Below are 26,003 nucleotides of genomic sequence, written 5' to 3'. Positions count from 1 at the left end.
TTATTGTAATATGAGGAATGGGTGTGAAGTAGTACGTGCTCTCGCGAGATGACAAAGGATACAAAGCACGAAGGAAGGAACATCAACTGCTGGAGCGGAACAGGTAGCAAGTTGAAAATGATAAAGGTAAGAAGCAATGGCAATAGAAGCTGTGACAGGTGGTGCTAAAAAGTGGAACAGTGATACAAAAATCAGTGCAGTGGACCATTTGTTGTATCAAAATTGTGCAGAGGTATTAATGTAGTCTATACCAATGGACGTGTAAATGAGGTGGTGACCTTTCCTGAAGTGGAAAACAAAATGGTCTAGGTTTTTTTTTTTTAAGCATAGGAACTAAATTGCTGCAATATGTTCGGTTAACATTACATTTAGAGGTACTGATTATTTATGTTTATAGGAGAAATGATTTTTGAGATCAAAATGTTGACTGATGTCGCATAGTGTTGTATGATTTTCGTGTGTAATTTTAAAATGTGAGCAAGTTTTAGAAAATAAAAAGTAAGATATATATAGATAAACACATACATTGCATGTATTTTGATGTTAAAATAACATACCTCATATTTATAGGGGTCCTGGTCAATTGAAGTTTCAAGTTAACGTCTAATTGATTGTGGTGCTCTGATATTAGCATGTCTTGTGCTTAGGTTGCGGTTAATAAAATTTCTGTCACTTTTTTTTTTAAATGCTTCTGCTCTATTAAACAAACACCATATTTGGGGCCTGTCCATTTGAAGAGGAAATATATCTCCATTTTATTGCATATATAATCAATACTTGACACACAAATCAATTTAGCGTTCAAATCTAAAGTTTTCTAAATCAATTTAGAAAGTAAAGAACAAGGAATGTTTGTGTGTTCAACCCTTCTTCCTTGTTCTTGTAACCAAGGTCGTCCCACCACTGTTGTGCCGTTGCAACACCCCACCCATTTTGCCCTTTGTTGTCCTGCAGCCCGATATGCATTGCACAAATCTCGCCCCATTTTTCTAGCTGGTGTGTCATCCCATTTTTTCCATTTTCGTTGCCGCTGTGGTTGTTGGTATTCCTTTCAATAATATAATGTGTGCTTTCTGCCATTAGCTCATTCTATTACGTGTGAAATGGTAGATCGAACAATGCTTCATTGTTAGAAATACAAGTAATTTGTTGACAAAAATATCAAGTATTCCCATAACAATATGAGTAACACACAATTCATGAAATGATCAAAGATGAGGTATGACATACATTTCTGGATTAAACCATTAAACGTCACATTTGTGCTAAGGATCAAACACATGAACCGTTCGTAAATATTCTGATATATAAATCCCCTGAAATTAAAATACATGAAATAAAATAGGATAAAAGAATATAGTAAAATTCAAGAAAATAAATATGTCTAGCAAGTACAACAAACTACAACAACCTAGCAAGTAACAACGTTCCAAATTTATCGGATGTCCGCGAAAGGGCAATCTAGCAAGTAGAAATAAGAAAAGGTATTCTTGTTATGACGCATCGAAACTATGAGGACTCTCTTGATTCCAATAATCTTTGAAAAACTTTTGTATCCTTCACCATGTTTTTTTCTGCAACTGAACATCCTGTGTTCACCTATGCAATAGGTCTTTGAATAGAACTAGTTTCAATTGAAAACACACACTGTTAAGTTAATTCCAGGAACTTGTATTAACCTTTCCAACACATTCACATTATTGGCCTTGCATGAACTCAAACGAGCTGTTCATTTTTAGTTTACCAGACAAATAAATCATCAAGAAAAAAGAAAGTTAATCGTTCAGACAATTTCTTCAAAAGTTTAAGGACAAATGCCACTAAAAAGGAAATAAGAAGCAATAAATTCACTTCTAGAACTAATCAACCTATCATTCTGTCAAACACACAGACAGGGACGAGGAAAAAATGCAAAGGAATTAGACACGAGATTAGAATTCTATCTATTGAAACAGTAAGGGGAACATGAAATAAAATAGGAACAATAATATAGTAAAATGCAAGAAAATAAATAAGTTTAGCAAGTACAAAAAAACAACAACAAAACCATATCCCTCTAAGTGGGGGCCTGTTACATGGATCTATGACACCATAAATAAGTCTAACAAGTAGAAATAAGCAATAGCGTGTCCTTGTTAGTTATAATAGTCTGCAATACTTTGAGATTCCAATAGTCTGCAACCCAACATCCTGTAATCACCAATGCAGTAGGTCTTCAAAGAGAAAAAACACACAGTTAAGTTAAGTTCAGGAACTTGTATTAACTTTCCAACAAATTCAGATTATGAGCTTTGCATGAACATCAATAAGAAGAAAAAAAAGTTAATCCTTCAGACAACATCTCCAATAATATAAGGTCTAGATCTCACACACCAAACAGAAACAAATAATCAGGTAGATTTTGGCTCCTTTGCAGGTCAGACAGACAAGAGGCGCAAAGTGTAAAACAAAAAGTCATTGAAGATCTTAAGTCATCATTTTACCGTCCCAAGAGACATTCCAACACAAGTCAAAATGAATCAAACAAATTCATGAGAGCAATTATTTATTAAAAGGCATAGATTGTATTACTATTACATATTGGGAAAATTTAAGTACATATGATTTAATTGTGCACATGTCTTTTGTTTTGTGATTCAAGACACACACACACACAAGTTAGGAGCACCTACGAGGACTAAGCTACTCTATCATGTGATACAAGTTGCATGCATGTAAAGAAACACACACATATTCATGGAAAACAGAGAAGGGATACAAAAATGAAATTATGCGACAATCTACCTTTAAAAAGTTTCATTCTCGATGATGTGAACCTTTGCCGAGGGTGAGTTTTGAAGCAAAAAGTCCACCATATTGGTAGGTACCGATGAAGGTCGGGGGGCTTCTATATTCAACGACTTCAAGTTACAGAAGGAAGGGAGCTCATCAGCCTTAAATAAAGGATGAATGCGGGATAGAACCTAAGAAATGAGGAAGTATTAGGATCAGTTACAAGTCATATCCTTGATAAAATTTAAAATTACAATATAAAATGCAGCATTGATGTTGCTACCTTGAGAACATAACAAGTGACGGTCAATGATTCGATATTAGCAAGTTTAATTTGGCAAGCAATTTGAATAGATTAAATGCTTGGGTCGTCTCCAAAGACATGTAATAGTGTAAAAGAATATGTAGATGTTTGATAGTAGAGAAAGTGGTGTTGCTCCCAAAGAGTTTTGGAATATAATTAGCACTAGAAAAAACAAAGGAATGAATTGTTGGAGCACACAAGTGGATTCCGAAATCGATTTTGAAATTGGCTTTGGTTGTGGTGGTTGGAAACAAACCATAGAAACAACAATACATATGTAGAGTTAAATTGAGAAGCTTGGTACATGAAATGCGATATTAGCAAGCTCAACCAGCAAGTTGAATAGATTTACTGGGTTCTCCTCGAAACACGAGCAATATTTTAAATGAATAGTTAGATGTTTGATAGAAGAGAGAACGGTCTTGGTCTTGGTCTTGCTCCCAACAAATTTTGGAATATAATCAGCACCATTGAAAACAAAGGAATGAAGTGTTGGAGCATATAACTCTAGTCCGAAAAAGATTTTGAAATCCGGTTTGGTGATGGTAGAATAGCAACCATACATACGTATAGTTAAATTGAGAAGCTTGGTACATGAAATGCGAAGGTTTTGTGCATTACCCCTAAGTACACAGCGGTCAATGATCAAAGTATTCAACATGTTAAATGTGGAAAAGGGGTCGACGACAGAACCATCATCATCATCGTTACAAGAAAAGGAAAGGTGCTTTAGATAGAGAGTGGTTAATGCTGGGAGATTGAAAGAGTGAGAAGATGGGAATATTTGATAATAACCAGAGGGAACCATTAAATCTTTACCAGTAAGATTAAGAGACGTTAAAGTGTGAGATGAAAAGAAACAGGAGGGAAGGTGTTTAACAGCGGTGTAAAGGATTTGAAAGTGTTGAACGTTGTGCGAAAAGGCGTATTCTATAGTCTTTAGGTATAGGTCACGACTGAGCACATGAGTCCATTGGAAGTGGAAAACGAGAGAATGGATATCAGTTGAGTGATCACGAAGAGACAACAACATAGATATGAACTGTTCAAAACTTTCTTCCGTACTAAAATGATCAACACTTAATGTAAGAGTGGAAAGAGTCTTCCAGAGATTGATCCATCTTTTCGATAAAATGCAAGTTTGAACTGCCTCTTTGGCATTCAAAAAGGAGAGTATGTGATGGAGAAGATTGTCGCTCAATTCACTCATCCTGTCTTCTTCAATTTCAATGTCTTCCCTACGCTGCTGCTGCCTCTTACTTTGCCTTCGTGTCTGTGTCTCCACCATTGTTGTCTGACAAGAAAAGAAAATTGAAATGAAATGAAATTCATTGATTAGAAACGAATTAATAGTTATCCTAACCTAATTAAAAAAACTATATAGAAAGAAAGAAAGAAAGAAGATGATGGATGGATGGATACCTTGCCCTAGCGAGTGGCGGTTTCCGTCTCGATTGACTTCTGGGAAAGAAATTCGCGGCCGCCGCCTGAGGTAGGAAGGGAGGATAGACAATGTATGTGTTTGCGCAATTGCATTTTGATTGATTTTTAGGGTTCAAATGTACATGATTTTCAATTGTTCAAATACACATCATATCAATTAAGTGTGAGTATAAACCTACGCGGAACAAAATTTTAATTTTGCACGTTTTTGTTGAAAAATCAAAATAAATTTAAACGACTTCGAAATGCTCTGAAACTTTATAGATCCTTTTTTACAGGGTCAATTTTTCAGACTTCACGTATATTACATGGTCAATTTCAATTAATAACCCTATTTTAAATTTCACTTTTGTTGACAAAATAAGGAACCTCTTTTATTTTGATTTATGACTGTTTATATATTATGTCACATGTGAAATTTACGATAAATTTTTTGCCCGGACTTCATAAATTTTCTGGCTCCGCCACTGATTTAGTGTCAACAAATTCGTTGGCACCTAGATCCTAACTCATATATATGTGTGTCTGTGCGTAAGAAGTTGGTACGTAGCATAATTATATTTTACATTTTAAGGGTGTGTTTGGCCCAACTTTTTTGAGGCATAGAAGCTACTTTAAACTTAAAGTTAAAAATATGAGCTTTAGAAATGAAGTTAAAGTTGTTTGGTAAATGCTACTTTTTATTTCAAAATATATTTTATGTTCAAGTGTTTGATAATATTTTTATTTAAATGATTTATTTTTAAGAAAGTTCATATTTCAAAAGAAATTATTAAATAAATAAATATATTTAAAAGAAACAATCATTTTTATTTGAAACTGATTTTATTTTCTCTATCCTATTAATCATTTTATTTTATTTTCATAACTTCATACTACAACAATAAATATTACTTTTTCCGTCAAACAAAAAAAAACAATAAATATTACTTTTAGTGATAAATGCATGGAAAATTATCATTTGATCCAATACAGTGACATTTCTTTAAACGGGTGTCACAAAATTTATTTAGATTTTTAATATTAAAAAACACAATTCCTACTTTTCTTCTTCATATTCTTCCAACGACACAACAAGATGAACCAAACTGGTCCCTCTTTCAAGCTCCACCGCTATCATAGTGAGCCAAATGTCCAGAAAATTAATGAGCCAATGCCTAAAAAAAATTATACCCTTATGACGATGTATTTTTAAAGCTGCAAATACACCATCTCTTGTGGTGGCACACAACAACACATGATTAAAAAAAATCACACTAGAAGTAGAATCAATGGACAGAAACCTAACCTTTTAGGAAATGCATATTTTAAGCTGCAAATATTTACTTAAAAATATTATGTAAGATTGTACCCAAAAAAAATACATATATTATGTAAGAATACAACAGGATAGACAAGTGTAATTGCCCTATGTATAATTGATTCCTAAGCCCAAAGTATAATTTCAAAGCCAATTTATTTACTTTGAAAGCTTTTACAACATTAATCCTATTTAAATAATGGAAACCAGGGTACTTGTTAGTATAACCCTTGAATAATTTATGGTTGTGATTCCATTCTTTTCGAGTCACCCTCTGATTTTAGATCGGAACAACCACCATAGTCACCAACAACTCCTCCACAATTACCACTATAAAGAAGTTTTCTTTTGACATCACTGCCGCCACCAAAACCTCCTCCAGCAACCCCCCCAACTAATTCATTTTCTTTTATGTTTTGGCATTCAGATGTTCCTATCAATAATAAAATTATCGCAACAAGTACTGCAACATACCTGAGTAAATTTTCCATTTAAATTTGCACAAATTAGGACAGAAAATAGTAATAGAGCTGAAAACTCTAACTCTTCCTTTTAATGAAAATGCTTGGCTAGGAGTTCTATTTGTAATGAGAATGCTTGGCTAGGAGTAATACACCAAGACTTATGAGCATGGTCTAAATTTCAAAGATGGCCCAACTTTCAAACTTGTTATTTAATTTGGAAGATTAACTATATCGACCGGTGTATTCATATAGTCATGTTAACTATATTGACCGGTGTATTCATATAGTCATGATATTCAGAATAGTCGTCACAACTTTTCACAACAATCAACAATTATTACTTTAATTCCCTCAAAAGATAAAAATATTACTTTAATTGTAAAAAATAAAAAAAATAAAAAAAAATAAATAAAAAAAACTATTCTCCCTCTAGGATAATTTTCTTACTATGGAACTTTAAAAGCATTGTTATATCTGATCAACCTCCTTTATATTATATATTTAATCATAATTCAAATGTGAATAATATTATATATTTATTTTGTTGTTTTTATGTATATGTGTCACTCCATCTAAATTTTATTTAATTTTATTCTTTCTGTCAGAATATATTTTCTATTTAATATAAATATCTCATCAAAATACATATATTAATTTTTATTTACATACATATATTAATTCGATATCATCTGTTAAATATTTAATTTGATGTTTTAAGTAGCATAAACATCATTAAAAAAAATAGCATAAACATCTTAACAAAATACGCATATATTTTCATTATATTTAACCATATTTTAATTTATCCTTTTATTTTAACATACATTTTTCATTAAACTTTATTGTTTAATCTTAATATGGTCATCCAAAGACAGTTAATACTTAATAGTCATTTTGGCTCTGAAGGTGTAACGAACAGCTACAATAGTCATTCAATGTACCGAAATTTCAAAATAATCTATGATTGTGCACTTCGACAGTCAAAATAGTCTTTGATATTAAAATATTTCACTAATATTGTCATATCAGTCATTCAATATATGTACTTATTGTCATATCAGTCCTTATAAGTACTTACTTATTGTCATTTAAGCCCTATATGAAAAATGTTATTGTGAGTGTTGAGATAGTATTTTAGCATCAGAGACTATTTTGACTAACAAAGTGCACAATCAAGGACTACTTTAAAACTTTTATACATTGAAATACTATTATAATGACTACTCATTACACATCCAGGGACTAAAGTGACTATTATCCCTATTGCAAGACTTTCACACATAGAGTCTACTTCAAATCCTCTCAACCGCGGGATTCTGAAAATGTAGTTTCCATGTACTATCACCAATTGCTAAGCCTCAATATCTAAGACTAAAAGGCACAATACTCAACTTCGAATTCAACATATTTACAACTTCTTCTTTTTATTGGTACAAAAGAGGGCAAAGCCCAAAGAGAAAAAAAAAAAAAGTAAGAAATTAAATGGACGTTCTTAGGCATGCAAGCCCCAAAAATATCATCAAACAAAATACTCAGAAGCTCACTAGAGGGAGTCTCCAAAATATGAATATCTATAAAATCCAACTCAAACAAAAGACTCCGAAATGCTGAAATTAGCAAGTCAATATGCACTTATGTTGCCTTCACGCCAAGTATTGGTAATTTTGATAGTCCAACTCAAACTCAAAAGATTTCGGATACGCTTGACAAAAGTAGGAGTCGTTCCACTAAAATTGTGATTTTCAGTAATCATGTCGCCCAATATCTTTTAGTCACTCTCCACTGTAAGATGAGTGGTGTTCTACCTCCACGACATGTCCAAACCTAGGTACATGCCCCACATTTCAGCATGAAAAACATCACACATTCTAATCTTTATGAAGTAGCCTTTGATTCATCTGCCATCAGAGTCCCGAAGAAGCCATCCACACCCTCCAAGAGTATCAGATCTCTTCCAAGCACAATCACAATTAAGCTTAACACAACCAATCAGAGGTCGCATTCAACCGATGTATATAGTTTCCTTTTGATGAGGACTTCTATGTATCTAGTAAACTTTTGAATTACCAGTGTTGGATTGCTTGGTCTTTGAAATCATATTTCAAAATAGATTTGTTTCACCAATTCCATAAATACTAGCATGTTGTCATGAAAGTCATATACTAAGTAGCAGGATTATCTCCACCTCCACATATTTACAACTTCTTATAACCAAGAAACTTGCACATTTACGACAACAAAAAGACTCTTATGAAAATTCATTTGAGTCAAAAAAAGATTGATCTTTATCGCTCTAATGTTGAACCAAATCTTTTCCCTCGTAATCAATGTATCATCAAGAAACTGTAAATGTGAAACCCTAAAATCAAAAGTACCCACAATGAAGCCAACACCTATCAAATATAGAGTCTCCTTGATGTAACCAACACATCAGAACAAACTTGTCCGCTAGTTAAAAAAAAAAAAAAAAAGAAGATAAAATTAGAAGAAGAAATGACTACACTACAACATGTATCCCCTATATATGTTTGAGAAAATAGGTGTTGAATTGAGGAAAAAAATATAAATTTGTAAATAAAATAATCTAAATGAAGAATTAAATTGAAAGAAAAGAAGATTACTGCTAAATTTAAAATCCTATAGTAGGTATAGATTAACCAAAAATAAACTAACAAAATAATTCATTCTATTTTAGCATCACAATCATGGCTTAGTGGTAATGAATATTTCTTCAAACGAACGCAGTGGACTTACAATAATGTCGTTAATGCTATTTTTCTCTATGGATTAGAGGTAATAAATTAACATCATAGGCACAAAATGACACAGATACAAGACATGTGGAAAGTTAATTTTTCCTTTTCCCTTTTACTTTTTCCTTTTTAGATTGGATATGATGACGCATAAGCTTTGTTGGCGGAGTTACAAATGATTAAAAAAAGTTTAAGAAGCAAATGTGTCACAAATGCAACAAAAAAAGGGCGGAGAAATAAATGGATAAGTAATATAATAGAGAAGAAAAGAATATGATTGATTGGAATAATAATTAGTTGCAACATTTTTGTTTGTTTTTATTGGATAAGAAAAAGGAATAATGGTGCTTTTCTCTAGCTCAAGTAAAGTACATTTATGTATCTTCCTTAAGTTTAAAGGCAAAGAATTTGTATAAATGTAGTGAACATGAAATGAAACACTATTATATAGTGTGATTAGAAATATTAATGGTACTAAGGTAGTGGTGCATAGCTAGCACTAAATAATGGAAACCAATTTTGGGTTAGTTGCAGGCTCTCACAACAAGAATGAATTCATTATCATACGTCAAGATGGTGACTATGCTGTAAGTAATACCAAGTTTATATATATCATCTCTTGCATATATACATAGACTAGTACATCAAATACACAAATGAATTTAACTTTCAATTTTGGCAAAAATATTTTTGATGTAAAAATATATATATATTCAATGTTGGCATCGATCTAACTTTGAATGACAAAATTATAGACAATTTTTATGTAAATTTTCTTCATTAATTCATTTTTTTCTTCTAATATTACAGTGAAATACATTGTTATTTAACTAAATGCTTATATACAGTTTTAGTCTCTTATTTTTCAAATTCACAATTTCAATTCTCCTATGTTACTTTTCACGAATTTGGTCTCCATACATATTTTTTATGTGATTTTTGTCGTCATAGTTTTTTAATCACACTTTTGAACCATTAATTTCGGAGGTTTTTTTGACTGAAAAGGGACCAAAAGTGTAACAAATCGAGAAACTATAAAAGTGTAATTAAAAATGCAAGGACTAAAACAATGAAAAGGTATATGTTTAGAGACCAAATTAGTAAAAAGTAGAATAATCGAACCAAAATCGTAAAATTGAGAAATAAAGGGAACACCAAAAATGTATTTAAACCTTAAGTTTAATATATGCATGCACATATAACTCATATAGAAAAACATGTAAACAACCAAAGGATGTATACTTATACTGATGTGGTTTATTTATACAGAGAACAGATTTGCAAGAGTTAGATGGTGATACATGTCAACTATGTGGAGAAGACATAGGGGTTAATGCAGATGGTGACCCCTTTGTGGCTTGCAATGAATGTGCATTTCCTGTTTGTAGAAATTGTTATGAATATGAAAGAAGGGAGGGAAACCAAGTTTGTCCTCAATGCAAAACCAAATTTAAGCGTCTTAAGGGTATGCATATATATGACATATTAAGTATATTTAATCAAGTGATAGTTTTGAAATTGATTACTTGTTTTTTTTGGTCAAGTGATTACTTGTTACTCTATACTTTTCTTTTTACTTTTTGCTTCAAGATTATTTACATATAAAAAATTAATAAATTTTGTTACTTTGATAAAATTATTTTTTTTATTTTCTTTTTGGTCAAACTATTTATCTTTTTTCTATAAACTCTTAATAATTTATTATCTCATTCTACTTTTTCTTTTGACAAAATCTCATTCTACCTATTTTGCTCTTTGTAATAAATACTTTTTTTTTAAATACTTAAATGTATTAATGATAGAATAACAATCAAAATGTTGGATTAAACTTTAAAAATGACAAGTAAATAAGAACACCACTTTTTCTACAAAAGATACAAGTAAAAGGGAACCAAGAGATTTTTTTTATCTGCCTCTATTTTTAATATTGTATTTTTTATGATAGGCCGGTTCAACTTTGAATCTCTTGTAAAGAATATAAGAGAAGTATTGACATCATCCACTCTATTTTTTCTTTCTAATATTCACTTTTTATGGGATGAAATAATGTGACTTCCACAATTTTGCAAGTATGCACCACATAAAGTAGTGGACTCCATATGTACAAAGAGTAAGAGACTAAAAGTGTTAGAATGATTATTGTTGTTAGCACTTTCAAGAGTGAGTATAAATACTTCATTATAAAGTCTTGTAAAATCAAACCATCTTCATTATATATATCTAAGGACAATTGAAAGACAATTAAATATGTTTGGATTTTAAAACACTCATTAATTTGGAACAAAAACAAAATGATAAAACAACCAAAAAAATATATGAAATGGAGGTACTCCTTTTGTTTTTCAATTGACCGGGTGTGGTATGAGTTTTGAAGGGTGTGCTAGAGTTGAAGGAGATGAAGAGGAAGATGACATTGATGATTTAGAGAATGAATTCGATGAAGGGCGAAATGAACAAGATATGCAAATCCCCATGTCTCCTGAGGTAATGCTTCAAAATTTATTAGTTTGCTGTCGTTTATGTTCTAACATTCGATGAATCAATAAGTCAGTATAGCTTAGTTTAAATGGCAATGTCGATATTATTAGACCGAACACCTTTATCGGGTTTTAACTTGGAACCTAGCTAGCAGTTGTGTGTGTAGAATTTAAATTGTGTTTGTCACCTTCACATTCAGAGGTTTAAATTTCTATATCACAATTATAACAAAATAAAACAGTTTTGTCGTGTCAAAAGAAGGAGAGAAAAAATTATTGCTTATATACTTTCTATTTTGCATGCATGCACTCATTGGAACAGGGTGAGGAACTGTCGTCTGAAGAGCATCATGCTATAGTTCCTTTAATAAATTCAACAATTATGAGAAAAGAGATAACTTTATTGCAAGCAAGACCAATGGATCCTTCCAAGGACCTAGCTGCTTATGGCTATGGAAGTGTTGCTTGGAAGGATAGGATGGAGCTATGGAAGCAAAGACAGAACCAACTTGGTAATATGAGAAAAGATGATAATGAAGACTTGGATAAGAGTGTGGATGATGACAATGAATTTCCTTTGTAAGTATCACTTTCTTTGTTTTTTTGAAAACTCGGTATCCGATCCAAGATTCGACTAATCCGAGGGACCAATCCCACCGCCCACGTGTGGGGCCCCATTTAAAGCCAGAGCAAAGTTCTGTATGGACTTGCCCACCGAAATTGGCACCAGGGAGAATCGAACCTGATCACTTTCTAAAAGAAAACTAGCATTAAAATGAAGATTATACATGGATGCATAAACACAATTGGTTTTCTAATGAGATTTTGCATTTTCTTGTGAAAATGATCAGAATGGATGAATCAAGGCAACCATTGTCAAGGAAGTTGCCAATTCCATCAAGTCAAATCAATCCTTACCGTATGATCATAATAATAAGACTGATTGTTCTTGGATTCTTCTTCCAATATAGAATTATGCATCCAGTAGACAATGCTTATGCTTTGTGGCTTGTGTCAGTAATATGTGAGATTTGGTTCACTCTTTCATGGATTCTTGATCAGTTCTCAAAGTGGTTTCCTGTCATGAGGGAAACCTATCTTGACAGACTTTCCTTAAGGCAAGTAATCAACTTTTTTTAATAGTACTAATTTAAATCCAAGTTGGTATAATTTTTTACCGGACTTTACTTACTTCCGATCGGGATTGGATACTGAAATATTAGGGTCCATATCCTGTAAAAATCAGTACTTTCTTTTCATGTTTTTGTTTATAAACAACTTTTTCTTATTCACATAGGTATGAAAAGGAAGGTCAACCATCACAACTTTCACCAATTGATATATTTGTGACTACAAATGATCCATTAAAAGAATCTCCTCTAGTGACAGCAAACACAGTTCTATCAATTCTAGCAATAGATTACCCTGCTGAAAAGGTGTCATGTTATGTTTCTGATGATGGAGCAGCAATGTTAACATTTGAGGCATTATCTGAAACTTCTGAATTTGCAAGGAAATGGGTTCCTTTTTGTAAGAAGTTCAACATTGAACCTAGAGCTCCAGAATGGTATTTTCATGAGAAAATAAATTATTTAAAAGATAAGGTGCATTCATCATTTGTCAAAGAGAGAAGAGCAATGAAGGTAATCTCTTAGTTCAATCCTACCGTCCACTTACGGAAACCTTAAACAACATTCATTTTAAAATAAAGAGTATCATGCATATTTGAACATCTGAAAATCATGTATAGTATTGACCCAATTTGGATAATTTAATGAATATACTTATATTTGAACATCTGAAAATTATAGTTAACCACTGTTCACATATGTGGTTAAATGTGTTGAGTCGATGGTTATTGCATCACTTTGTTATATTTATTAATCATCCATCGAACTTGATAATATTAAAATTTGATATCAACTTTATGTGTGAAAATGTAATTTCTCAATCTTGATATTATATGGTAAAATTTTATTTTATTGATCATATTGCAGAGAGAATATGAAGAATTTAAAGTTAGAATAAATTCTCTAGTTGCAAAGGCTAAGAAGGTTCCAGAAGAAGGGTGGACAATGCAAGATGGAATGTTATGGCCTGGAAATAATATTCGTGATCATCCAGGAATGATACAGGTTAGTGATAGAGCAGATTTAAATACATTTTTAGTCTCTCTATTTTGCTTTATTTATATATCACTTTTTCTCATTCATGCGCTTAGGGTTGAATTTTGATAATGTGATAAGTTAAAATATTATGTGGCTCTAGTGTATAAAATTCTACTGCACTACCATCTATGGTCTAAAATACATGTGGTAATTTTTACTCCAAAATTTGATTGAAAATACTTTTATCAGGTTTTTTTAGGTGAAAATGGGGGATGTGACATGGATGGAAATGAATTGCCACGTTTGGTGTATGTTTCTAGAGAAAAGAGGCCTAACTTCAATCACCAAAAAAAAGCAGGAGCTCTAAATGCACTGGTAAGCAATACCTATGAATGAGTATGCGATTTTGATCGGCGATTTACATTGTTTTTAAATTATTTGTCGAGGTTTAAATTTGGACCGTCCGACTTCAATTAAACCGCCTCTGATGCATTGATTACAAAATTTCCTTACTGTATGGAATCTGAATCCCTTTTTGTTTAACTGTTGGTAATTCTATGAAACAGGTTAGAGTGTCTTCTGTGCTTTCCAATGCACCTTTTGTGTTGAACTTCGACTATAATCATTACATCAACAATAGCAAGGCTATTAGAGAAGCAATGTGTTTCATGATGGATCCATTAGTAGGAAAAAGGATTTGCTATGTTCAATTCTCCCAAAGATTTGATGGGATTGACAGTAATGACCAATATGCCAATCAAACAAATACATTTGTTGATGTATGTAAAAAACTTGATTCATTTTTTTGTATTTTTAATTTTGAATGGAAATTATAGTAATCTAACTCTCTTTTCTTATAGATAAACATGAAAGGTTTGGATGGTATTCAAGGACCTACATATGTTGGAACAGGATGTGTATTTAGAAGACAAGCACTTTATGGTTTTGATGCTCCTAGGAAAAAGAAGGCACAAAACAAGACATGTAATTGTTGGCTAAAGTGTTGTTGTTGTGGATTGTGTTGTATGGGAAAGAGGAAGAAGAAAAAGATGAAGAAGTCTAAGTTTGAGTTAATGGATAGTACTCATAGAAAAGTACATTCTGAATCATCTGTTGCTGGGAGTACTAAAGGTAAATTCTCTAGTTTTCGTACATGTTACATTCAACCCTAAAAAAATAAGACTTAAACATAATGACTATTCTAAGATTATATCCAAAAGTAATGTCTTAAAAATCAGACCGAAAAGTTCACCCGATTAAATCAGTAAGTTAGTTGATTGGTTTGATGTCGGTTATATTGCAATTTAGTTGAGCTGAAGTTGAACTATAGTTGGTTCAAATGGTTTTCATTTTTCAATTGTTGTTTATTTATCATCTGATTTAGTCGTAGTTGAACCGATTGAATCAATTAAACCTAACTTACGGGTTTCACCGGTACTATCTTTGGTCTATTGTTTTAAATATTACTCAAAAGAAAAAGGCTTTTGTAAGAATACCTAGTTTCATTATAGGAAAATGTTAGGTTCTGTGACTTTTGTCAAATCCAAGTAAATATGTATGTAATACTAATCTTATTCAACAAGAACATGTATGATATTATAAATACATCACTCATTTAATCTAAACTTATAAAATCTCAAATGTAGGAAATGAAAATGAAGATGGCTTGTCTATAATCTCAAGTCAAAAGTTAGTCAAGAAATTTGGAGAATCTCCAATTTTCATTGCATCTACTCAATTGGTTGATGGTGAGACACTAAAGCATGGTGGGATTGCTTCTCAACTTACAGAAGCAATACATGTCATTAGTTGTGGCTATGAAGAGAAAACAGAATGGGGAAAAGAGGTAAATAATTTGTTTCCATTACTTTTCTATTCTAAGTCTTGTTTGATAAACAGCTTAATTTCTACGCACTTATCATATAAGCGTTTAGGTATAAGTTATTTCTATAATAAAAACAAGTTATAGACACATCATATGTTGTTTTCGTAAGATCTTAAAACACTTTTTCGACTATATAAAATTCTTTTTCGTCGTTCAGGTTGGATGGATCTATGGTTCAGTTACAGAAGATATATTAACAGGTTTCAAAATGCATTGTCATGGATGGAGATCTATATATTGCATTCCTGAAAGAACTGCATTTAAAGTATCTTCATCAAATAACCTTTCTAATGGTCTACAACAAGTCTTTCAATGGGCCCTTGGATCCATTGACATATTCATGAGTAAACATTGTCCTATTTGGTATGGATATAAAGGAGGATTAAAGTGGTTAGAAAGAATTTCTTACATAAATGCTATTGTATATCCATGGACATCAATACCTTTGGTTGCATATTGTACTCTTCCTGCTGTTTGCTTGCTTACTGGAAAATTTATCATTCCTGAGGTATGAAGCCTTTTCGAGTGTTTTTGGCCGTATCTGCGATTTTCTTGTAGTGCAAGCAAAACAACTTTTGTTATCATAGAGTTTGGCAAAAATTATCTCTGCTTATTAATATTATTCTTGTTGTCATTGCAGCTTAGTAATACAGCTGGAATGTGGTTTATTTCTCTTTTCATTTGCATTTTCACAACAAGTATGCTAGAGATGAGGTGGAGTGGAGTTACAATTGATGAATGGTGGAGAAATGAGCAATTTTGGGTAATTGGAGGTGTTTCAGCAAATTTATATGCTGTATTTGTAGGTCTATTCAAAGTCCTAACAGGTGTAAATAGCAACTTCATTGTAACATCAAAATCAACAAGAGATGATGAAGACAAAGAACACAATGAGATAATGTTTGGTTTGAAGTGGACAACATTATTAATCATACCAACAACATTGCTTATATTAAACATAATTGCTATGGTTGCTGGATTATCACATGCAATTAACAATGGTTTTGAATCATGGGGACCATTATTTGGGAAACTAATGTTTTCCTTTTGGGTGATTGTTCACTTGTTTCCATTCCTTAAAGGTATGACTGGAAGGAATAATAGAACTCCTACCATTGTTCTTGTTTGGTCAATCTTACTTGCATCTTTCTTCTCTGTCTTGTGGGTAAAAATTGATCCATTTTTACCCAAGTCAACTGGTCCAATTTTAGAAGAATGTGGATTGGATTGTAATTAGCTACAAAATTTGGTTGTGATATTGATATAGTAGTGTTATTAGAGGAAAACTAGATATTATTGGTTATATGGGTTGTAGGGAAGATTGTTTAACTTGTTTGTAATGATTGAATTACTTGATTCTTGGGAGTACAATTTTTTATTTTAACCTTCAGAACGACTTGCACTTGAATGCATTTTCTTTTGTTCTTTAGATGCATACTTAATTATGGTATTCATAATTGTGATTGTTTTGTAAACTTAAGAACTAATGAAAAATGTTAAAATTTAGATCAAATGTAAGAATACAAATGCGCATAATTTCTTCATAATGTTACCAGATAAAGAACTTTCTTATAGTTGTGTATATAGTTTAGGGCATTCAAGTTAGATAATGACATGGATCAAATTGAATTGAATAATTTGTGATACCTCACTCTCTTTCCCACCCCTCACACCAAGTGAGGCAAAGGAAGAGAAAATTGCAACATATTTTGAGGTAGCAGAAGATTCAAACAATTACTATTACAAATTACAATTACAAATTAATTAAAAAAGACAAACAATGACAGAAAGGAACGTGCCCAACTTGGAGAATAACACCACATTTATTTTACTACATTCAGGACTCAGGGTGAACAAAGAAAAGGAAAAAACCTATATATATTTTCTGCTATCTTTCTTGGGTACAAATATTTTATGTGCTGACTCCTATATACATGAAAATGATGCCTATGCCTCTCCAAGGACAATTGTAGCTCTAAGTCCTTGATTCTTCAATGAATTTATCATCCAAATAAAACCTTAATAAAATCACATTTGGAGAAGATTATTCACAGTAACTGTAACAGAATTTGTCCGCTGCAAGTCCTGTACAGTATCAAAAGCTTTAGATTCAATATATATATATATATATATATATCAAGCATTCACTTTTCTGCATAATAAAATTAAGGACCAAAAAAATAAGTGAACTCCTTCATGGCTTCAACTATAGGATGATTGCAAATACACTCCATCAAATATAATATTTAATAATTAAACCCTTATACAGTGTTGTCAAATAGTGACTATTGAGGTGCTATAGCACTGTAGCTCTTTGAAATTTGAACTACACGCTATTTTCCACAATCCCAATTGACAACACTACCCTTAAACATTTTGGATCTTGGAATCTTTGCCTAAGTGTCAACTTGTACAAGTTATAGCATGCTGAACAGCTAGAAATGATGGAAAACTCAGTTGATTACAATTTTAAGCATTATATTTTTATTATTTTGTTTAAAGGTAACATATTTAACCCTCAAGAATTCGAATATCATCAATCTGATCTACTCTTTTCACATGTCTCCATCTACCTCCAACAATTGGACTATCATCTATCTGATCTGCTCTTTTCAAAGTACTTCTATACAAATTTTCGTTCCTCAAACGAGATTATACCATCTTTCCTACTATGGGACTACCCCAATTTTCTCTAATGGTTGAATTTCTAGTCATTTCTTGTGTAGCCGTTCATCCATCGCAATGTTCTCATGTTTGCAACACTAGGTTTGCATTCTTAAAGTACAAATTTACTTCATAAACTGCATTTATCACCCATCAGTTATCATACCATTTATACATATCCAAAGTTCAGAAAAAATTACTTCAAAAAATGTTTTGCACTGAAGTATGCATTATATAATGCAAAAAATCTAAAACATACCTGGAATATTATGTCGTCCGGAATATGAGGTAGAACCTCCCGAACAGTCTCAGCCATAGCAAGCACATTTGCTAAATTATCATTTGCAGACCGTGAAGCGGTCCTTATATGTAAACCACCATTTCCTCCTGGCAGTCTTACACCAGGGGAAGGAGCGGTCGGCTGACTTGGACCACTCGCGGAAGTCTGAGAAGGATTAATAGGCCAAAGGTTCCAAGAAGCATCATCAAAGGTTGTCTGAGCATAGGTTTCTCCGACAGATGCAAGATGTCTCATCATCATTTGAACTCTTCCGAGACCTACTGTTCTGATAGCAGTAGATGGACCAGCTCCATCAACACCCTGATTTGGCCAAGAATGCAACCAACCTGAGTCCAGTCCTGCGCTCCTAGATAAGAAAAGGCCAAATCGACAAAAAATAATGCTTCAATACATAAAAGATAATATATTTACATACAAAAAGATAAAATGGAGTAATCAACCATTCTGATCTTGCAATAAATCAAATAAGAGGCCAGATAAATAAATGAAGACTTGTGGGCATAAAAAGTTGGGTTATATCCCCTGATATCCGTGACACGTGTCTGATCCTTTTTACTACTATAGTGTTTGTTTCCATTGATTGATTGCTGAGCTAGGAGGATTTTGTATCCTCTTGTACATATTGCACAACAACTGTTCAAAACGACAACTCCAAAAAAAAAAGAGAGACAGAAGGACATGTAGCATGGAGTGTGAAGATTTTACCTCCAAGGAACACCTTCGGCATTGTTGAGTGTCGGATTTGGAAACAATCCTGCAGGCATGTTATGTCTAGCCGAGTTTTGACGATCGAATCCGGCACTCATTTGCCGTGCAAGTTGCTCATCACTAGATATTACCCCTGTACTAGAGTTTGTTTCATTTTCAGGCCGGCCTGCAAAAAGTGGCTTTCGGCATGTTGGACAAGTATACATCTCAGTCAGGCCTTGATCCAACCTAAAATCAGTTCAGAAACATATAGCATCGTCTCACTAAAATGAACGCAAATAGAAACAGATAAAAGTTCATAAAATCAAACCATACCAAGATCTCAAACACGCAAGATGGAAGAGGTGATTGCAGTTTAGCTTTTTAGCCTTAGCCATGGGTTCCTGTCATGAGCAAATTAAAAATATTATTGAAAAGTATATCCAACTGACACCAAGGTCGACCAGAAAGACAGGTTTGGCAAACTAGCATACTCTACAAATAGCGCATTCATCTTCATATCCTCTTAGCTCTTCAGTGGTTGCATCGGGAAGAGCTGCATGAAGTGCTCCTAGAGCTATCCTTAGTCTAATAAAGCCTTTTATGCGGTTTATCATTGCACTAAGTAACGCCTGCTCAAAAGAAAATCAATAAATACAGGTAGCAGAATATGCAATCATCGGAAATATTCCAAATTTATGCAAATTAAGAAGAGATATACAAAAATATTTACACGTATATTTAGAAATAGCACTGCATCTACAAGATGGAAAGCCATGCCATGAAGCCGCCATATATACAAGTAATGACCAAGTGCCATAAAAAATGTGGCCATATCTAGGAAAAATCCCAAGTTCCGGATAAGTATTCCCTTCCATTCCAATAAAGAACCTACAGTTATACCACATAATTAGGAAACTCAAATGACATGCTATCACTTATCGAGGAAAAAGATCAAAAAAAGTTCACAGTGATCAGATTATTTCGGCAATGTTAACCAAATATGTTGTCTGCAGCAACAATAAAAATTGAAAGATTACAGATATTCTGAATAAGTTGAATGAAAAAATGGTGATACAACACATGCTCTGCCTAGGTAATGCAAAAAGAATCATATATAAAACAGGAATGCACATATCTTAATACCCCCAATAGAGTTGATTGGTTATTATAAGTTCCAGGATCAGACTTTTATCCAAACTACCTGCGGTTAATGCATCAAGCAGTTTATGTGTTCGGAAATCACTGCCGCTGCAAGCCGAATGATGAATCCATATGTCAAGTAACTGAAATCCATGCACCAAAATGGCCTACAATTCATATCACACCATAAACAATCTAATTAAATCCAGCATGATGATATGAGTAGATCTCAAATCTGCAAATCTGCATTTTAAATACCTGCAGTGTCTCGAAAGCAATACTCAAAGGCTCAAAGAAAAGTAGCAGGAACATAGAGGACCCATGAGTGCTATATATTTCAAGACAAAGCCTAATCCTAGAAGAATAAAAAGAAAAGTGTCAGAAATATTCCAAGCTATAAAATTACAATATTACAATAATGATATCGATTGTTTCAAGCCTTTACAAAAATTAAATCGAAGCATGATTTCCAGAGCCTTGGCTGTCATTTATGTTAAACAAACATTGTATTGAAAAATAGGAGTGAAAAGAGTAAGCAGTACCAGAGAACATCAACCAAGAAAATGAATAACAATGCTGAATATACACGAAGATATGTCCAGGGTGTGGCAGATGGAGATGCATTCAGCCGCTCCAATCGATCTCTAGCCAAAGCTTGAAACATCTATGCAAAATACGTAAATCATGTTCAAGAACGTGTTAATGAACATGTTGAACATAACAAACCTCAAAAGAATTACTTCACTCTGTTATCTTCTAGTATAATTTATACCTTTAAAGAACAAAGTACGGCCAACCAAGTTGACCAAAGACCGGCTTGATAAAGTGTTGGTAGCACAACCAGTGGAAGAAATGTTCCCTGTCCATCCACCATGACATGATAAATAACAATTAAGTAGCATAAATGTGATTTATCAACATCAAACTGTTCCCATTACATTTAAACTTTTCAAAATTGATACAATATATATTTACTAGGTGCTCACAAATGTTTTCCATATCTCTAAGTCAACAAACTTGCACATTATCGAATGATGAAAAGTAGAAATTTGAAGCACAAAAAAAAAAAATCATTAGTATTCCTGCGACCATGACAACTAGCTCATAAATTGTTCCAAACACTAAGCCAACATATGAACAAAAATATTCAATTTTCAAAAAAAGGAAAATAAGGAATGTGATGAAAAAAGGGATGCCAAACCAATGGAGTGTCTTGCAATCAAAAGCATTACAAATTAGACTCAATATTATTTTGAAGAAACAATTACTTTGCTAAGTTTCACTTTCAATAAATAGTCTGAATCAGTTTGCAGGGCAACACATTTCATAAACCACAGAAAAAGAAAAGAACTAACCTTGTAAATGACATAATTAACGAGACGTTCAATCAGTTTACGAGTTTCAGAAGGGTACAACTCTGAGAAAAACATAGCCTGCATGTGATAAGAAGGACCATGAACAGAATGAACAATGTTGATAAAGGGAAAAACGATATACCATGGAAAAAAATCATGGACACCCTTGTAGCCTACTAAATTACTTCGAAAGTAAAGAAAGAGAGGGGTGTAAAGCATTATGGTAACCCTTTTCTGATAAAAATACATGCTTGCAGGAAGTAAAAGCGTGTGAAACAATTGACCGTAACAACTTTTGTGAACTTATTCTTCTATCAATCCACCAGCAACATGATGAGGAATAAGGGTGCCACTCATCTCCTACGATGAACTATAAATTTTTGAAGTGAAGACACCAGAACTGCCTATGGGCGCTTTGGTTGATAAGTTGGAATTGTGTGTCATGGACAAACCAGTAGGGTTGAAGAAACAAAGAGAATCGCCTCTTTAAATTATAGTTAACTCATCCATAATCTATGTTCGGATCATTCAAAAGTAAAGGAATACTATATATAGATATCTCAGTTGATCTGAATATATGTCACAACGCCCCCTTAAAAGAATGAAAATCCCACTCAAGCACCTAGCCATTCTACTTCAACACTACTTGTTTCACCCTCTACCTTAGTTTAATTAAAATGAAGCACGAGAAACTTTGAGAATAGTATTAAAATAACATAGTCTACCGGAAGTACTGAACATATAAAGCACCACAGATCAACATGTCACATTGGGCATAATCACCAAATACTTAATATTATCGGGTAACAAACAACTATTCCATTACACTCACCTTGAGACAAAGATTAAGAAGGACAAATACATTGATCATACAATTCGTCAGTAACACTATGGTGGTATACAAACCCAAAGGTAACTCAATGTCATGGTCGACATTGTCCAAGTGAATTGAATTCCAGCCAATTAGTCCATCTGATTTAAGTTTCTCTAATGACAAATCTGTGCAAAACTGAAGACCTACAAAACTTAACACCGTAGAAACCGCCGAAATTGCTATAAACTTCAGAGCCATTCCAAATAATAACTTCAGCCTCTCTAGTACTAACACCAGTCTCCTGGATTATCATCTGACTTCAATCATTGCCGCCCTTTGTCCATCATTAATATGGTTCAACATCCAATGGAACCAGAGGGCAAAATTTATGAAATCAGCTTAAAATGCCACCATCACTCGGCTACCATCTCAGGTCTCCAAAAGATATAAGATACCCTAACAGAGAAGGAATGAACAAGTGATCAGTTAAAAACATACTAAAATGCTACCAAAAAAATCCAAATAGAAAAAGAGTTTAATGGATGTGCATTGATGGTGTACACTAGTTTTACACTATCCTCCAATAAGAACCATCACCATGTTGACACCTTGTCATGTATGTCTATTTTATAACCGCTTTTTGAAAATAACTATCAAATGCTCCATTCTTATTGTATGTCAGTGTAAAACTAGTTTGACTAGTTTACACTGACCGTGCACGTCAGTGTAAACTTTGAGCCCAGAGAAGGTCATCGCATACCTCACTCCTTTCAACTACTAAAATTATAATGTAATTGTTAAAATTGAAACCACTAATTACACATGTTTGGACTGCAGGTGAGAGTTTGACGAAATCACAGTAGCAAAAATCACATTGGCTCACAACCAATCAAAACTCTACCGAAGTCACCACCAATCAAAACATATGCACTAAATCAAATGCAGCAAATAGCAATCAGAGTTAGCACATGTGAATATGAATGAATTTTCCAACATCCAATTTTGAAAGAACAAAAACAGTTAGATTAATTAGTAATTGATTAAGCACTAATTAATCTAATACAATTGACTTAATTTCCATTTCAAATTGAATACAAACAGAGAAAACGAAATTGATACAATTCAATTTCCATTTCCAACACAAAATCCACCTACCTACCGATCAATGAGATTTGGATTAACCAAGTTCCAAATCAATAAGAACCCTAAAATCATAACCCAAAGAGGATTGGAAATTTGCAACAAAACGAGAAAAACCCAACAACGAAAATGAATCATAAAATTCAAAGGGTAATCGAGGAACAAATAAAAATCGTTTTTTGGAAATGAATAAATGAAAAAACAAAAAAATTGAGAGAAATTAAAAAAGGAATTGAATGGAACCTGAGTCGATCTAGAAGGAGGGTGAGGTAAAAGGAGGATTGGGGGTTTCTGCAGTTATATCATTCGCAATTCAGAATTCAGAATCAACAGAGAGAGAGAGAGAGAGAGAGAGAGAGAGAGAGAGAGTTTAGGCAGAGAAAAAAGAAAGACTATTTATTTCTGGGTCAATAATTTTGCGGGAATTTAATTTATGTTATGTTAATTATTTATGTTATGTTAATTACTTTCTACAACCAACAAAATACTAAATAAATACAATACTTTATACAAAAAGTAATCAAGATTCGCTTCTTAACAAGTTCACTCTGCACAATAGTGTAGGTTCAACTAATTATTGTTGTAAGAAGAAACATTATTTTCTACCAATTAAAAGTATGAGTTTCTTGGGAAAAAAAATAAAAGTTTGTGTTAAAATCTCATAGGTTAAATTTAAGTATAATTCATGCATTACATTTTTGTTTGTTATTTTGAGGTGCATTACATTTTTTTTTAATAGATAAAGTGATAAGTTACACATAATTATGAGATGCCTAATTTAAACTTGAACGAAGATTTCAAACTTAATAATATTAATGTTTCATAGATATTGTAAAGTTATTTATTATTTACCGACAATGGTTTATCCAAGTTATAAGAGATTTGAACTCGTTAAACAAAAGGTTCAATGTTGATTATTGACCTTTGCATATAGAAAATATCTGATTGGATGTGGGAGAATCCACTTTGTGGATATTTTTAATTTGAAAAATGCTAATGAGTGTCCTCATTGGGACATTGGTTATGAGAACATAAATAGAAATAATTTGTTGAAAAGTGATGAAAAATGTTGAATTCAACTTTCTAAAAGTTATAATTTTCAATACAAAACTATTAATTTTAGTTTCCTTAACAAGCGTCCTTACCCTAAAGGCACTTATTAGCAAAACTTTTTAATTAATAACTTATAATTTATGACAAAATCAAGAGAGTGTAAAAATATGTATTCGTATAGAAAAAATATTCACAGACCTAAAGATTGCAATTAAATTGATCCCTAATACTCTCTTCCCCTTCTCTCTTCTCTCTAGTGAGCCGTCACCAAAACCCTAGTTTCTTCTCCTTCATCCATCAAAGAGGGGTGATTTAGGGTCAATTTTTGACCCAAAATCACCCCTCTAACTTGTTTTTCTTTTTCCCTTTTATTGAAATAAGTGATTTTCACATCTATTTTGTTTTTTATTTTGTGATTTCGTCGTCTTCGTGCGACGTTGGTTTGTTCGTCGTCTTTGTGCAACGTTGTTTGTTTTTCTTGTTTCTCTCAGGTATTTGATCAGTTCAGATTGTTAGATCAGCTTCGATCCAGTGCAGATCCAATCAATGACTTTGGCGTCATCCACGTTGCAGATCCGGATACATGGTTATTCTGGAGATTTAAATATAGTCATATGTGTAGACAATTGTACTTTGCCGTTTTATGCTATTAACATGGATGATGTGAGTCTGTTCACATATTCATCCTTTTTGTTTTTAGCGAATTTGCATTATATCGATGTACTCTATCAATTTGAATGAATGAATATATTTTATTTTGTCAAAAAAAAAATAAAAAAATTGATCCCTAATACACTACCAATAAAAAAAAGTTGATGCTCTAATACCCATATTCACGGGTTAAAATCATCTCTATTTATGTCCATACTCACATAAATCATACAGAGTTTATACTCTAACTCTGTTGGAGACAATTTTTCCTTAAAAAAAAAGGTTGGAGACAATTTCGTCAAATATGGACTGAGTTTATACTCTAGTTGTAGAATTTTATAATATGGACTGATTTTTTCTTGTTTATTTATCAAATGCTTTGTTGGCGTGAATATTTTTTTTTTATTTCTTATTCAGATCAATTGTTCCTGGTCATTTCATTTCCATTACACCGTCACCGCTAAGTTGCTAACTAGTACAGCCATCATTTTACAGTTGCCAATTTTAATTATATCTCTTTTTTTGTATATGCCATAAAGATTTGTGCAATTATTTTTTTACCAAGATTTTGTGCAAATTTGATGAAGTACATAGGAGATGTTTACACTAAAACTAAATCAGACAAAATTGACAAACCGAGATATTTAGTGTTAAAGAAGTCTCTTGTTCCCAATTGAAAATTAGACAAA

General features: G+C 32.6%; 3 protein-coding genes across 3 annotated transcripts; 1 reads left to right on the top strand and 2 right to left on the bottom strand.

Annotated features, from left to right (window-relative positions):
• Window positions 1–3,311: 3,311 nt before the first annotated feature.
• On the bottom strand, window positions 3,312–4,364 carry LOC11416284 (F-box/LRR-repeat protein At3g26922). The gene has a single exon (XM_024780228.2). The coding sequence runs from the start codon at window positions 4,362–4,364 to the stop codon at window positions 3,360–3,362; it is 1,005 nt and encodes a 334-aa protein (XP_024635996.2). The 3' UTR covers window positions 3,312–3,359.
• A 5,119-nt stretch (window positions 4,365–9,483) lies between these two features.
• Window positions 9,484–16,914, top strand: LOC11416283 (probable cellulose synthase A catalytic subunit 3 [UDP-forming]). Its single transcript, XM_003598097.4, has 13 exons — window positions 9,484–9,623; window positions 10,306–10,501; window positions 11,411–11,520; window positions 11,836–12,092; window positions 12,365–12,631; window positions 12,811–13,156; window positions 13,511–13,648; window positions 13,871–13,996; window positions 14,188–14,400; window positions 14,482–14,752; window positions 15,268–15,467; window positions 15,664–16,014; window positions 16,147–16,914. The coding sequence occupies exons 1-13, from the start codon at window positions 9,543–9,545 to the stop codon at window positions 16,741–16,743; spliced, it is 3,153 nt and encodes a 1,050-aa protein (XP_003598145.1). The 5' UTR covers window positions 9,484–9,542; the 3' UTR covers window positions 16,744–16,914.
• Window positions 16,915–17,063: 149 nt separating this feature from the next.
• On the bottom strand, window positions 17,064–24,007 carry LOC11410500 (E3 ubiquitin protein ligase RIN2). Its single transcript, XM_003598096.4, has 13 exons — window positions 23,854–24,007; window positions 22,489–22,926; window positions 21,657–21,734; window positions 21,074–21,160; window positions 20,844–20,965; window positions 20,560–20,656; window positions 20,363–20,468; window positions 19,892–20,049; window positions 19,653–19,790; window positions 19,495–19,562; window positions 19,177–19,407; window positions 18,430–18,817; window positions 17,064–17,591 (listed from the first exon to the last, which is right to left on the bottom strand). The coding sequence occupies exons 2-13, from the start codon at window positions 22,726–22,728 to the stop codon at window positions 17,535–17,537; spliced, it is 1,770 nt and encodes a 589-aa protein (XP_003598144.1). The 5' UTR covers window positions 22,729–22,926; window positions 23,854–24,007; the 3' UTR covers window positions 17,064–17,534.
• Between the last annotated feature and the right edge of the window lie 1,996 nt (window positions 24,008–26,003).

Source organism: Medicago truncatula, chromosome 3 (assembly GCF_003473485.1).
Source record: "Medicago truncatula cultivar Jemalong A17 chromosome 3, MtrunA17r5.0-ANR, whole genome shotgun sequence".
Taxonomy (NCBI): domain Eukaryota; kingdom Viridiplantae; phylum Streptophyta; class Magnoliopsida; order Fabales; family Fabaceae; genus Medicago; species Medicago truncatula.
The sequence above is the reverse complement of the archived record's forward strand: the minus strand, read 5'-3'. Positions and strand labels throughout refer to the sequence as shown.

Excerpts from the sequence above, each read along its gene's own strand:
- LOC11416284 (XM_024780228.2), bottom strand. The coding sequence starts at position 4,364 with ATGGTGGAGACACAGACACGAAGGCAAAGTAAGAGGCAGCAGCAGCGT.
- LOC11410500 (XM_003598096.4), bottom strand. The coding sequence starts at position 22,728 with ATGGCTCTGAAGTTTATAGCAATTTCGGCGGTTTCTACGGTGTTAAGT. Across the intron at positions 21,735-22,488 it reads TTCTTAATCTTTGTCTCAAG|GCTATGTTTTTCTCAGAGTT; the intron begins GTGAGTGTAATG and ends TATCACATGCAG. Across the intron at positions 18,818-19,176 it reads GCCGAAGGTGTTCCTTGGAG|GAGCGCAGGACTGGACTCAG; the intron begins GTAAAATCTTCA and ends TTTCTTATCTAG.
- LOC11416283 (XM_003598097.4), top strand. The coding sequence starts at position 9,543 with ATGGAAACCAATTTTGGGTTAGTTGCAGGCTCTCACAACAAGAATGAA. Across the intron at positions 11,521-11,835 it reads AAATCCCCATGTCTCCTGAG|GGTGAGGAACTGTCGTCTGA; the intron begins GTAATGCTTCAA and ends TCATTGGAACAG. Across the intron at positions 13,649-13,870 it reads ATCATCCAGGAATGATACAG|GTTTTTTTAGGTGAAAATGG; the intron begins GTTAGTGATAGA and ends TACTTTTATCAG.